The sequence below is a fragment of the Sebastes fasciatus genome, chromosome 13 (genome assembly GCF_043250625.1).
Source record: "Sebastes fasciatus isolate fSebFas1 chromosome 13, fSebFas1.pri, whole genome shotgun sequence".
Classification (NCBI taxonomy): Eukaryota; Metazoa; Chordata; class Actinopteri; order Perciformes; family Sebastidae; genus Sebastes; species Sebastes fasciatus.
This window is the reverse complement of record NC_133807.1, coordinates 16,196,683-16,209,932: the sequence shown is the minus strand read 5'-3', so window position 1 is coordinate 16,209,932 and position 13,250 is coordinate 16,196,683. Positions and strand designations below refer to the sequence as shown.

Below are 13,250 nucleotides of genomic sequence, written 5' to 3'. Positions count from 1 at the left end.
CCAACTGCTTTTGATCTAAAATGAAAAATGAACAGTGTAACAAAAACAACCTAGTTTTATAGACTTTTTTTTATTTAGAACTGCTTTGTGCAGCGATGACAGACAATGATGTTTTCATTAATTTATTAAAACCTTTTAATTCTGTGAGAAAAACTGAGACAACCAGGCATAAATATGTATAGCCTCCACTCTCTGTTGTGAAGACTTTATAGACTAATCATTAACAGATTATTAATTTAATGATGACTTAATTGTTTGTACTGTCGGTCTGAACACAGCCTGAGTGAATTTAGTGGCTTTGCAAGGCTCCTCAGCCCCAAAAATAATTTTTAAATTTAGCTAACATTTAGCTAGTCAGATCTTTTATTTTTGTCCTCCTGACTGTGTGTTATTCGGAGAGGATGTTACCTGGTCGGGAACAGGCTTTCTTCAGAGGAGCATCTTTCTGAGAGGATTAACTACCAAACATGAAAGCAGGACAACACTGTGAAATATGGCTAAACAAGGCATACAGAAAGGGGAAATGAGCAGTTTAACGGCACCTTGAGGAGAACAGGTAACCTTTATGAGCCCAGTTGGATTATGTTGGATAAAGTACAGTAACTGCTAACTTGTGTGATATTTTCTGGTTTTGCATCTGTCCAAACTAATAACATTTGTTTTTTCCCCTCCATTTTTCTCCACTTAAAAACGCCACTGAACTCCTACTATAACACAGTGTTTATAAAACATGTATTTATGTATTTATTTATGATTTATAATGGGAATACTATTACTTGCCATTGACAGTTGAGTTATTTTTAAGCAGTTCGTTTTGTTTTTGAGTGATTTAATTGTCATAAATGGTAGTTAAACATTCATAAATTCTCAAAACAGATTTAGTAATCAGATAGATAGATAGATAGATAGATAGATAGATAGATAGATAGATAGATAGATAGATAGATAGATAGATAGTAACTTTATTGATCCTGAGGGAAATTCAAGTTTCCAGCATCACAGTTCCATAGTGCAAAACCTGTTAGTAAAAAGGCTGTAAAAAAAGTTAGTAGTGCAAATTACAAAGTACAAAACAAAATATACCAGATATAAAAATACAAGGAGATGAAGAAAACTGTTAAAACTGAATATATTGCAGGGTAACAGCTGTGATACAGGACTATTAAAAAAGTGAATATAGTGCAGAAGAGATTGTTAAAAATGACTATAGTGCAGGGTAACTCCAGGCCTATAACAATTAAATTGCTGTAATGCTGTGACTCTTAACAAATCTTTCCAAAAATCTATTTTTATTTAAGTACATGACGTAGATTTTCAGATTTGTATTCTATTTGGGGGCAGCAAACTACTTTTGAATCTATAACAAATGGGTTTTTGAGGCCCTATTTCAAAATTTGGCGAAATGTGGAGACTGTGACCGATGTAATAACATTTTAATAAGTACATTTTGAGATTGCTATACCAAATTGGGGCACAATAACAAAATCATGGAGTGTATCTCAAAGCTTTAAAGGTCCCATATTACAAAAAAAGTGAGATTTTCATGTTTTTTTTAATTATAAAGCAGGTTTAAGTCCTATATAAATACTATGAAAGTATCGAAACACTCAAACTCTGCATTTGAAACAAGCCGTCAGGATTTCTGCTCATTTGTGATGTCACAAATATACAATAATTAGACCCTTTACACAGATTTAAACGTAAACATTCTAAATGTGTCCCAGTTTATTTCCTGGTTGCAGTGTATGTGAATGTCATCAGCTGACAGGAAGTACACATGGACCCAAGCTGTTGCCTAGCAACGCAATTCTGTTGCAATTCCGTCGCAATTCCGTCGAAATGCGCTAAAACGGAGCGTTTCAGACAGAGGGTAAATACAGGCATATTCAGGCCAACAGTATGAAGAAAATAACGTCTTTTTTTTAACATTACACCATGTAAACATGTTCTAGTAGAAAGACAAAATACAAGTATGAACCTGAAAATGAGCATGATATGGGACCTTTAATAACATACGTTTTTTTCTTTTTTCTTTTTTTTAGCTTGTTTTTAACTATGTGACTGCCATAAATTGCAGCTAACTGTTGTTGTACATTGGAAAGTAACCTGTTAGTCATAAATCTTATTATGATCCCAAAAGGCCCAGCAGTGTAATCACAAGTGGCTTCATTCTCCTGAGAGAGACAGACCTCATCTGTTTGAACTGCATGAATATGACCAGACTGTCACTCACTATATTCAGAGTCAATTGGATTTAACAGAAGAAACCAGCAGTGAAGACAGAAAAGTCCTTGTTGTGTCCGTGTACATCACAGCTCAGTCTGACAGTGTCCTCTTTTGTGTTTCTGACACAGAGCGAGGACCACTGGACATTTCTGCTCAACAAAGACTCATAGAAAATGTCTTGATCAAAACCAAAGCATGCCTCTCTGCCAGGCCTTTTTATTTTTTAACAAGTGGAAAAAGAACTTGAAAGATATTCAGTGTGTCTCCATTCACTCGGAGCTGCAAACCCTGAAGGCTTTGGATCATTACAGAAATGACATCTAATAATCCCCTTTGTCTCTTCATTCATATTTCCAGTGGGGAGTTGACAGATACAGTTCTGCAGCACGACAGCGTAGCAGAATGGTAAGAACTTCTTTTAATTCCCTTAAATGCTATTTAAAGAAGTGTTTGCATCTATGTTAAGTAGAACAATTTAGCCACTACTCCAATAGACGTATCCTCTTATATTCCAATGTGAGACTTTGCATTTAGTTTGCGTCTTCACCAGTAAATGAAGCAGACATACAGTATAAAAGGATGTTTACAATCCCTCTCTTTTTAAACGCTTTTCTGCTTCATGTAGTAATCAATTTACAGTAGAGAACTTCAAATCTCATCCAACATCGCTCCAGAAGTTATTAGTGAACAACACATTTTGCTTTATTCACGACTAAAGTTTGAACACGAAGACCCTGGATGTGAAATTGTTGTTGAGTTGTTAGCTCCCAAAAAACTCTCTTAACTGATGCAGAAATAACAAATAACTGTTAGAGGTCTGGTGTGCGCTGAGATATGAATCTCTAAAACTGTTTGTGCTGCACTTCTAACTCTTTGGAAGAATAAGTTGTGTGGGAGTAAATAAACGTTAAAACTATTCAGATATGCAGTGGTGGAAGAAGTATTTAGATCCTTTACTTCAGTAAAAGTGTGTTTCAGCACAATTTACTTTAAGTAGGAAAGTAAACGTACTCATTGTGCAGTAAAATGTTCCCTATCAGTGTTTTACTTTTATATCTGATGTTTCTGGATTAATATCACTGAAAGTACAATGTAAAGTACAAGTGCCTAGAAATTGTCCTTAAGTACCGCACTTGAGTGAATATATGTAATGAATATATGTTAGCATGCTTTCTGTACCAAACATCCGGCTACAAAGTGCAGTACAAAATTAAAACAAAATTATTTCTATTCTATTGCCATCATTTTTATTTTCTCTACCGAAATGTCCTGTGTTGAACAATAAAAAAATATTATAAATATGCATACTATTAAAACTATTTACTTACTTATTTATTCATTAAACTTTTATGCCCGGCCGCTTTCATAAAATTCTGTTTATGTCACACTACTAGCACTACTAGCTACTGGCTGATAGCCGGTTGTTTGGGAACAGAGATGTTAATACATCCACCACAGTACAGGCCATACAGACCATGGGGGTATTATACGATAATAAAAGTGTTGAATTAGAGCCAATATTTCCATTATTACAGCTGCATACAGCTAGCAGGAAGCTGGCAGAACCGGATATGTCATATTAGCGTGCAGGGCGGTGTAGTCCCGTGGGTCTGATGCACGTTTTTACAACTTTATGGACATAATTATTTAAATGAGAGCTATTTTAGTGGACTATCGTACTGTGAAGTTGATTTACCTAAAAAAAAAATTTGCCTGATTTACAGGCGTCTCTATACATTCATGGCAATGGACTCATTGGTGTTTTCAGTCCAAAATGGCAGCAGCGCTACCGCAGCGCCATTTAGCGGCTGTTGTCAAAAAAGCACCAGAGTTTCGCCTGTTTGCTTCTATACTCTTTGCTGTGCCTAAGTACCTCGCAGAGACGCTAGCATGGCTGTAGACTCTTATATCCCTTTTCTATAAAATGTAGCATCATCTTCGTCACACACTGCGACTGTCAAAGTATTTCAAACAGTTAACTTTAAGATGCTAAAAGCTCATCAGAACAGCCTCTAATTTACATACTCACCAAAGCTCTGCACCCCTCTGAGGAACAAAAACCAACCTGCCAGCAGGCTGAGTAATGTGCTGCTATATGCTCATTTAGCCTCTGAGAGAATAAAGGCCTCGTTACTGTTTCCATGCCCTCTGCTTTATTTCTTTTATCAGCATCCTGTGTGGAGTGACTGTACATTCCTCTATAAGCCTTCTTCTTGTGTTTTTTTATAATTGCTGCTGTTTGAAACTCTCAGCAGCTGCCTCGGGACACAGAAACAAACCATGTGAAAAATTGTGCTTTTGTCGTATCTAAAATTACACATAGAGGCGGTTCCTTTTTTATATCTTAAGATTGCCTATACAGTTCAGATTCCAGAGTAGATTTATGATAATGAAACACTTTTTTTGCGATGAGATGCCCTATTTTTAGCTTATTTTTCCCCATATTCTCTGTCTCATATCATTGCTTTTCTACAGTACAAAAACAAACATTTTTCCCTCTTGTATATAATGGACCTCTGTGAAGTGTTAGAAATGATATAACCTTGTGAATGCAGACATGGACAAAAAGCATAAAAATGTAAACATCAGCTTTTCTCCTGAACCACCACGAGAAGCTTGAGGTTCATTAATCTCATTTTCCAGGTAGAAAGGAATCTCGGTGCTTTCTTTCTCTCCCTGTCAGACCTCATGAAAAAGCTCAGTAATGCAGCGAGAGGCATCCTCCTCCTGACACATCCTGTCTTCTCAGTTTATTCCTATTCAGAGAGAAGTGAGCTAACAGGAGTGGAGTGGATATCCTGGTTTCAGGGTTACATTGAGAGCAGCACCCGAGAGGATTGTGGGATTTGGCAGTGATATCTTACAGATCTGTGTTTTAAAAAAAAAAAAAAGAGTTTCCATAAAAGCTCAGATACCATTCAGCTGCATTTCTCCTTGCAAGCCAGAGGACATGTGAAATCTCATGATAGTAGGTTATCTTTAAACCTTTGGTTCATTCAGTCATAATGTGGGAATTCTTTGATTTTGCTTTGCCAGTGAAAAAAATGTAGTATGGATGCTTCTTAGTAAATTCAAGTCTGCTATAAATGATATTCAGATGAAACTCCTCTGCTTTAGTTATTTAGTTTATGTCCATTGTACCGATACAGGAACTAGTTTGACATTCATAGTGCAGTGGAAAATAAAGACGAGGAGGATTACACCAGTGATGCGTGTTTGCATCCTGTCTGAGCGGAACCAACAACACTCATATTTTGTAGAGATAGAGAGACCGTCGATGCACTCAGAGCAGACAGGTTTGGCGATTGGAGCAGAGAATAAATTATTATTATTATTGTAAAATTAGTCTAAAATTAGTCTTAAAATTAATCTTAAATTTAATTCAGAGTGGCATTAAAAAAGTCTTAAATCTAATGTGCCTTAAATTGTAAGAGCCCTTAATTAATTAATTGTTTAAAATCTCCGAAAAAAAACATGATAAATGGCCATCAGAAGTTTATAAGCTCCCGAAAGGTCACAGTTTGAGTTTTGTAGCTGTGATTATGACTGTAGCCATGCTGCTGATATTAGCATTTAACTAAGTATTCTATTAGGAATAGTGAGGTGTTTTTAAAGCAATTACAAATGACCCATTTTGTAGGGGTGTACATCGATTTGGATCAATATATCAATTCAATGATCAATGATCCATTCATATCAGCAATGCAAAGTGATAACATCGCTATATATTGTCATCTTTAAGATACGCATTTATTTTGAAATTCACTCTTTATATATATTTTTTTTAATTTAAAAGCATAGATTGTTTTTCATTTAAATGTCTGGAATAGCCCAGTAGTCAAATCATATTATACTTACTTCTGTAAATGTAACTGATGTGTGTGTTAGATATTGTCTCATATCGATCGCAGGCCACCAAGTTGAATCGAATCGAAATCATATCGTGGCAGACTTTGTGATTTACACACCTACCATTTTGTCACTTAGTTATGAAGACTTGTCAACGATAGGGAAGTAAAACATAATCCTGCCAGCATCTTTCTAATGCAACACAAGCACTAAATGAATGTTAATTCTTACACTATAGGTTGCACATTTGATTCCCAGTTATGGTGTGGATCATAAAATAAGATGGGTTGCCCTGACACTACATGTGTCACTGTGAGCTGCCAGTAAAGGATGTCACTTATCTTTTCTGTGCAGCTAAAATACTGCAGCAGCTGAAGCTTTCTGCAAACTTTAATGTTACACATCAATCGGCTTTATCCACCCACTCTGCCCTGTTGCCCATGCAAGCATAAAGAACACGATACGACTCCTTTATCATCCTGCTAATAATCTGCCCATTTATATATCTGTTGGATCACATACACCCAACTCCCCTCAGATGTCTGATTGGACTGCACCGTCCTGAAGTTCAGCAGACAGATCTGAGCAGGCCACGCACCGCTGCGTCTGTAAATGAACAGCCAGTCAGCGATCGCTGCAGATGAAAAGCGGCTTTTTCCCTTGTACAGCAGCACACTGCAGTCATTTCTGGCCCAGTATACGATGTGTGTGTGTGTGTGGAGCCTCCTGGGGGCTGCTGATAAGGTGGAGGAGCATTTATCATTATTTATCCATTTAGTGGATCATATTTCACCATATGAATAACACCATTATTCAGAGAAATGCTGAAAAGCAAAATGGGGATTTGATGATAATAACTTTACTTATTGAAGAGGCTGTTATGACTCCAGCATTTACATTACTGTATATGCAAGCTTGTGGAAATGCATAAACTTTAATGAAGCAACATCACGTTATAGGCTTTCTTACTCAATGTTCCCTTACTCAGGATGAACCAAAGCATCCATTTTCACCGCCCTCGGGATCCTCAATAGTTATTATTCAGCAATATACCAGAATGCTGTTCTTCATTTATGGCTACAGCTGCTGATGTCCTGGTTTATGAATTAAATTAGAGCAGATTGTTCTCAAACAACCTAACTTTCTGCAGCCTCCGGGAAATCGTTATAGCACTTAATGACTTGATTGTGACTGAGGCTGATGACTGAGGAGACAATCCTGTTAATTACAATTATTGTGTAATTATTAGTTAGACAATATGTGCATGACTCCAGCTACTTATTTAGTAATTAAGTAGCTGGAGTCATGCTCTGTGGAGCTCCTCATTTTAAAGGGTGTTACAATAAAATGCAAACCCAAACACAACAATAGCATCAATTTCAGGGCCAGTTTGTGAGATTGCATAATATTAATGACACGATGTTCTTGTTCTTGTAGATTTCAAGGCCCAGTTTGAATAATTTCTGATAATATTTTACAGGAAGGAAACACAAGGAAATGTTAATGTTCAAGTTCTTTATTGTCCTATAACACACAATAATTACAATGAAACAGTCGTTGGCAGTCAAATTCTTCCTCCAACAATGTTCATATTAATAGATTATTATATAGATTTAATTCGAACATGTAACAAATAATAAGAAAACAAAATGAGAATAACCAATAAAATGAACAGTAAACATGTCCAGCAAATTCTAAATAAACTAAATAAATAGGCCAATATTATATGTTCGAAAAGGAATAGGCAGAAGTAAACACTCATAAGGTCCTACCCCTTTCTGTAACTTCGATAACGTAAATAAGGAACTTAATGTGTATCACATACACTCAAAAATAATCATCTTGATATGTAAAAAAACAACAAAAAAAAACATCAACAACGACCGAATGAATATGTTTACAAAAAGAAGAGAAAATCACTTTCCAAAATTTTCAAAATTCAAATCTAAGACATAAAGACATAAAATAGTGCAGGAATTAATAAAATATAAAATAAAACAGGTGTACAGTAATAGTAGTATGCACATAACTATATAGTATATACTGCGATGCAGCGGTTCCCAACCTGGGGTCAAAATTAGATTTGCTCATGTCTAACTAAAATCATAATCACACATTTACGGGATAATTTATACAAGAGTCTGTTTATAAAATATCTAAGAAGATATACTTATTTGCTACTTAGTAGCAAATTCTAACGAAATATTCTGCTTCATTCCATATTTGTTGGTGTTTAGCCTTTCAAAATCAACATTTTTCACTGCGGTCAAAAACATATTTGCTCCCGCTTGACGCACACAAAGGGAGGCCGACACCTGTATTAAAGGGGCAGTGTAGCAGCAATCTAACAACACCTTAAATTATATTTATTTAACCACTATATAACCACTATAACAAAAAAATCTATTTTGTCTCTAATGCTTTTATAGTAAATTCATTAAGTCGTCATTCATTAAAAATATCATTATGTATCTGCATTCGCTTGGTGAATCTGTCAAGATGTACAGTATATTCTTTAAAGAAAGTTGATTTAATGAAAAAAAAATGACTTATTCATTTAATACACTGAATCACTTTATTCAAATTGAGGATTTTGTTTGAGGATTTGTTTTTTAGGGCGATGACATCGTGGGGCTCAGCTTTCCTTAGATATAAGCTGGGGAGGCTTCAAAGAAAATAGGTTGGGAACCGCTGCTGTGATGAATAAACGGGTAGTAAAATATATATACTAAGATGTAAACAGGTTGTAAACAGTAACCAGGTGGAGCCAATGCAGTAGAACATGTATGTACAGTACCAGTAAGTATAGTATAATTATAGCAGTAGTATATAAAGTAGTAACATTTAAAGTGGTGGTGAAATAAGTGTTTGTTTCTGACAGAAACCAGCGGTCGTGAACTCTGCTGCAGCCAGAGAGGAGACTGACAGCTGCCCTCTTCCCCCAGGATGGAGGAGCTACACATCACCTGAGGGACTCCGGTACTACGTCAACAGCTGCAGTAAAGGTGAGAGCAGCCACGCCTGAAAACAGGTTTTAGAAGGGCTTGAAGGGAAAATAGCATTTTGATGCTAAAACATACCTACTTGACCAAAATGTGCATGTTCAGATTTGAATACATAAGGAGCACCACTGGGAAGCTACAGAATGATATAAAAAACTAAATTAAAAAAAAAAAATGGACCTGCCCTTTAAATGTAGATAATGTTAGATATTACAAAATAAAAATATTGCAAATAAGGTTTCCCCTGCAAAACAAAAGAGTGGGAAGTTAACATGTGACATGCGTTACTCTCAGTTGTTTGCCAGTGTTGTGATATAAACTTTGTTCTTTGTCCTTTGAGACACATTTGTAGAATGAAAACTGCACTCGGTCAGACACAGAAGTCAATAGCCATGTACTGAACTGATTATCACCTCCTCTTGTGTTTTAGTTTACTTATCAAGTCATCCAGCTCTCACTGCCTCAACACTGTGAACTATGAGGACTCATTATCATTCCTCCCCATCAGCGAGTCTCAGCAGTCCATTCATGTGGACCGGCCGATTCGATCCACTTTAATCTGATTATCTTAAACGTGTTCCACAGCCAGTATCTCAGCACTGAGATCTGTGGATTCAGTGGTGGGGGGATATTTGTCTTCTGCTCTAATACACTGCTACCTAATAAGAGACTGAAGAGTTATTTTAATATAGAGGCTAGAAGGCAGGCGACCTTTCACAAACATCTGCTTCGGTGTGTGTGTGTGTGTGTGTGTGTGTGTGTGTGTGTGTGTGTGTTTTACACCTCATTTGGGAATTAATCCAGGCGGATAAGACAGACTCCCACGGGACAGACGAAAAGGCTGCATCAACAACATCTCTGGCAGTGATTGCACTTTGGCTCGCAGCACACACACACACACACACACACACACACACACACACACACACACACACACTGAGCAGGAAGAAACAAAACACCCAAAAGCTATTTTTACGTTCAGCACCCATATGCTGCAGCAGTCACTTTTTATTTTGTTACAGTTTGTTGTTGTTTCGTGTCTGAATATAGAGCTTCAAAAGGCTGCTACTGAGTGTGTGTGTGTGTGTGTGTGTGTGTGTGTGTGTGTGTGTGTGTGTGTGTGTGTGTGTGTGTCGTAGAGATGCCAACAGTGTTTATTAGAAAGCTGCTTGTTGTTTTTCGTCTGTCATTTAATCGAGGAGGTGCACAAATGAGGATGAGTTGAAGTCATTCCACTTAATCCCTTTGGGGTTGAAAATATGACAGATGGGAATTGGAACAACGAGAAAGAATTGCAAAAGGGGAACTGAAGCTTAAAAACATGTGATTGTTTATGAAGAAAGAAGAAATTATACAAACTAAACTATACTTTACAATCATTCATAAGATATAATAAGAGAAGATAAGATAAGAAAAGCCTTTATTGATCTCCAGAGGGGAAATTCGGAAATAGAAAAACAGATAAATAGAGAAAGTAAAAAATAAATAGAGGTACTGTATATTTATAAATCCAGCAAAAGAAAGTGAGGTATTTCACATATTAATGCTCATCATATATTCAGTGACTGTGTTTCTTAATTAAAATGTGCACATTACAGTAACAAATCCATGATTCTTGGCTTTCAGCTTTCCATCCACTCACACATTTAGACATTTGTGTTAAAGATCCACACAGTGACACAGATTCACCTGCAGCCGTCGCAGCGTAAAGGACTTCCTGCTCTGCTAAGTGGAATGATTCCTCATTACTTGGTGTGATAGACGGCTAAAATACAGGAGCTGGAAATCATTCTTTTTTTTTACCCAAAAGGTTCACTTGTACATAGATGGACGAGAATGAAGGAAATAAAGTTTACCTTGACTTTACCTGCCATGCTGGCACAGCAAGGTTAAACACTTTTTGTTTTTACTTTTACTGAATTATATTTAAAAGGGTTTGAGGGACGTTTTAGGATTTCCTGGGAGAAGATTATTGATACTATTTTAAATTTAGTGTGTGTATGTAAATTTCGATCGCAGTATTTCAATCAGAAACAGCTTTGCATTTTTGCACTGCAGTTTGCAGTGATGCATTTATCGATCCATCAGTTAGAAATAAACAGGAAACAGTAACTCAACGAGGGATGCACCGATACCGGATTGGATATCAGGCCGATACGGACTCAAACAGCTGGATTGGATATCGGTGACAATGTGGCCAATCTATTAAATACAATTCTATGTTTATATACTATAAATATTATATACTGAAATCATATCATTGTTGGACCAAGCTTATCAAAAGTTGCATAAAGCTTGTTGATATATCATTACATTTTGAAGATATTGACCAATGGATTTCAAAAGGGGCGTGGCTCAACACATAAACAGACTTAAGTCAACAACCATTTGGCCCATCATCTCGAAACTTGCAAGATATGTCCACAACCTTGAGCGAAAAAAGGTTTGAACACGTGAACTGCCGCTTGCAGCTGTAATTTACTTTTTGTTTACAAAGATAGGAAACCAATGTTTAAGTGAAGCCTGATGTTTCCTTACACATGATAGAATGCCTCACATCCACACAGTGAGACATACAGCTTGTTAATGGTGAAACCATTAATCATGTGTCAGTATATCTATGCAGGATGTATTATAACAATGAGAGGGAAATGGGAATTTGAAAAAAATAAAATGTATTAATTAGCTGTGTACATAATGTGCTACTTTGGTCAATATTCATATTAGCAAGCGCATCCTGTAGGTTGTGCAGAGAAATATCAATGTGCAGAAGGAGCTGATGTTTTTCAGCTGTCATCCTTCCTGTTGTTTGTATCGTTCCAGAAACAACATGGCGACGTCCCTCCTTGTCAGCCGAGGCCCCGCAGAGACCGCTGGCACAACAGAACGCCTCACCATATGGTAAAACTGAGCCGTTATCTTCTCAGCCACCCGGTTTATGACACAATTTCTACTAACACGTAGAAAACAAAACAGCACAAGAGGCATAAACACTGAAGACAAGACGTTGCAGGAATGAGAAGGAGAGTTTTATAGAGGTTTAGAGGTTAGGAATGACAAAGATAGAGAGCTGATGATAACTATAATATCTGTATTCATTTGTTAAATTGCTCTTTCCATGAAGATTGTTTCCATTTGGAGCCACAGGTCATAACTTAAACCAGATTCCTTCAGATGAGCAGTTTAACTGACACAATACAAGTAATCACACTGTGTTTCCGTTGTACTTAGTCACATTTTCCCAAAAGGTTTGTACAAAACCTTTGACAAATCCCTCTGCTGTGTCCTACATTATCACAAACCTTGCTACTGCAGGAAATCCTACATTTTCTTAATGACTGGCTTATTATGTTTCATCGCTGCCAGCATCCTCGCTAACGACATCTTAGCAGAGAGCAGATGGTTTTCTTCTTTCTGCTGGCATGTGGCCTAAACACACTTAGAGGGAAAACGAGTCAGCTGCAGGGGAGTTTGTCAGCATTCAAGCAGACAAGTGTGATCCTCCTTAGAGAGCAAGAAGTTTAATGAAGGCCAGGTTTAGAGCTGAGCAGCCTGGACGTCTCCTCCAACCTCCAGACAGGAAACTGGGGATTTGACCGGCTGGTTTCAGAGACCGAGAAATAGTGAGGCAGCATTCAAGAGGAGGTAGATGAGATAAGACTGAGTTGTTGAACACGTGCCAGAGCATCACAGGTATATGCGCATTCATGAACACATGTACAAATATGCACAAATACTCAAAAGTATTACAAACAATACAGATCTGCTAGTTAGCTTTTGTTTGCATGAAGCAAGAAAAAAAAAAACATCCTCATTAATAGCTTTACAATATTTTCCAAGACTCATCTTGAACTCCTACCTTAGCATTAAGACTGGAAACAGCTAGCCTGGCTGCCTCCAAAAGCTCAAAAATACATCAACCATCACATCTAATTAACATATTATATCTTGTTTGTTAATTTGTACACAAATGGGTATATAGACGACAATATTGTATTTTAATCAGGAGTTATGTCTTGTAACTAGAGATGTCAAGAGAACTGATACTTTGATACCAAGTCGATACCATAATTCTGAAAACATGGTGGTACTAGTTTCTCTACAGTACCGCAGGTGCTGGGGGGTGGCTCGAGACTAATGGTGTCCCATCGTCCTGGGGTTGATAGAAAATGT

At 36.9% G+C, this 13,250-nt stretch overlaps 1 protein-coding gene across 1 annotated transcript in view; it reads left to right on the top strand.

Annotated features, from left to right (window-relative positions):
• Nucleotides 1–2,506: 2,506 nt before the first annotated feature.
• gas7a (growth arrest-specific 7a) overlaps nt 2,507–13,250 on the top strand; it is a 41,793-nt gene continuing 31,049 nt past the window's right edge. Inside the window, exons 1-3 of the mRNA XM_074655842.1 lie at nt 2,507–2,631; nt 8,957–9,080; nt 11,901–11,978. Coding sequence (XP_074511943.1) covers nt 2,629–2,631; nt 8,957–9,080; nt 11,901–11,978 — 205 coding nt within the window. The 5' untranslated portion in view covers nt 2,507–2,628. The remainder of the gene's footprint in view (nt 2,632–8,956; nt 9,081–11,900; nt 11,979–13,250) is intronic.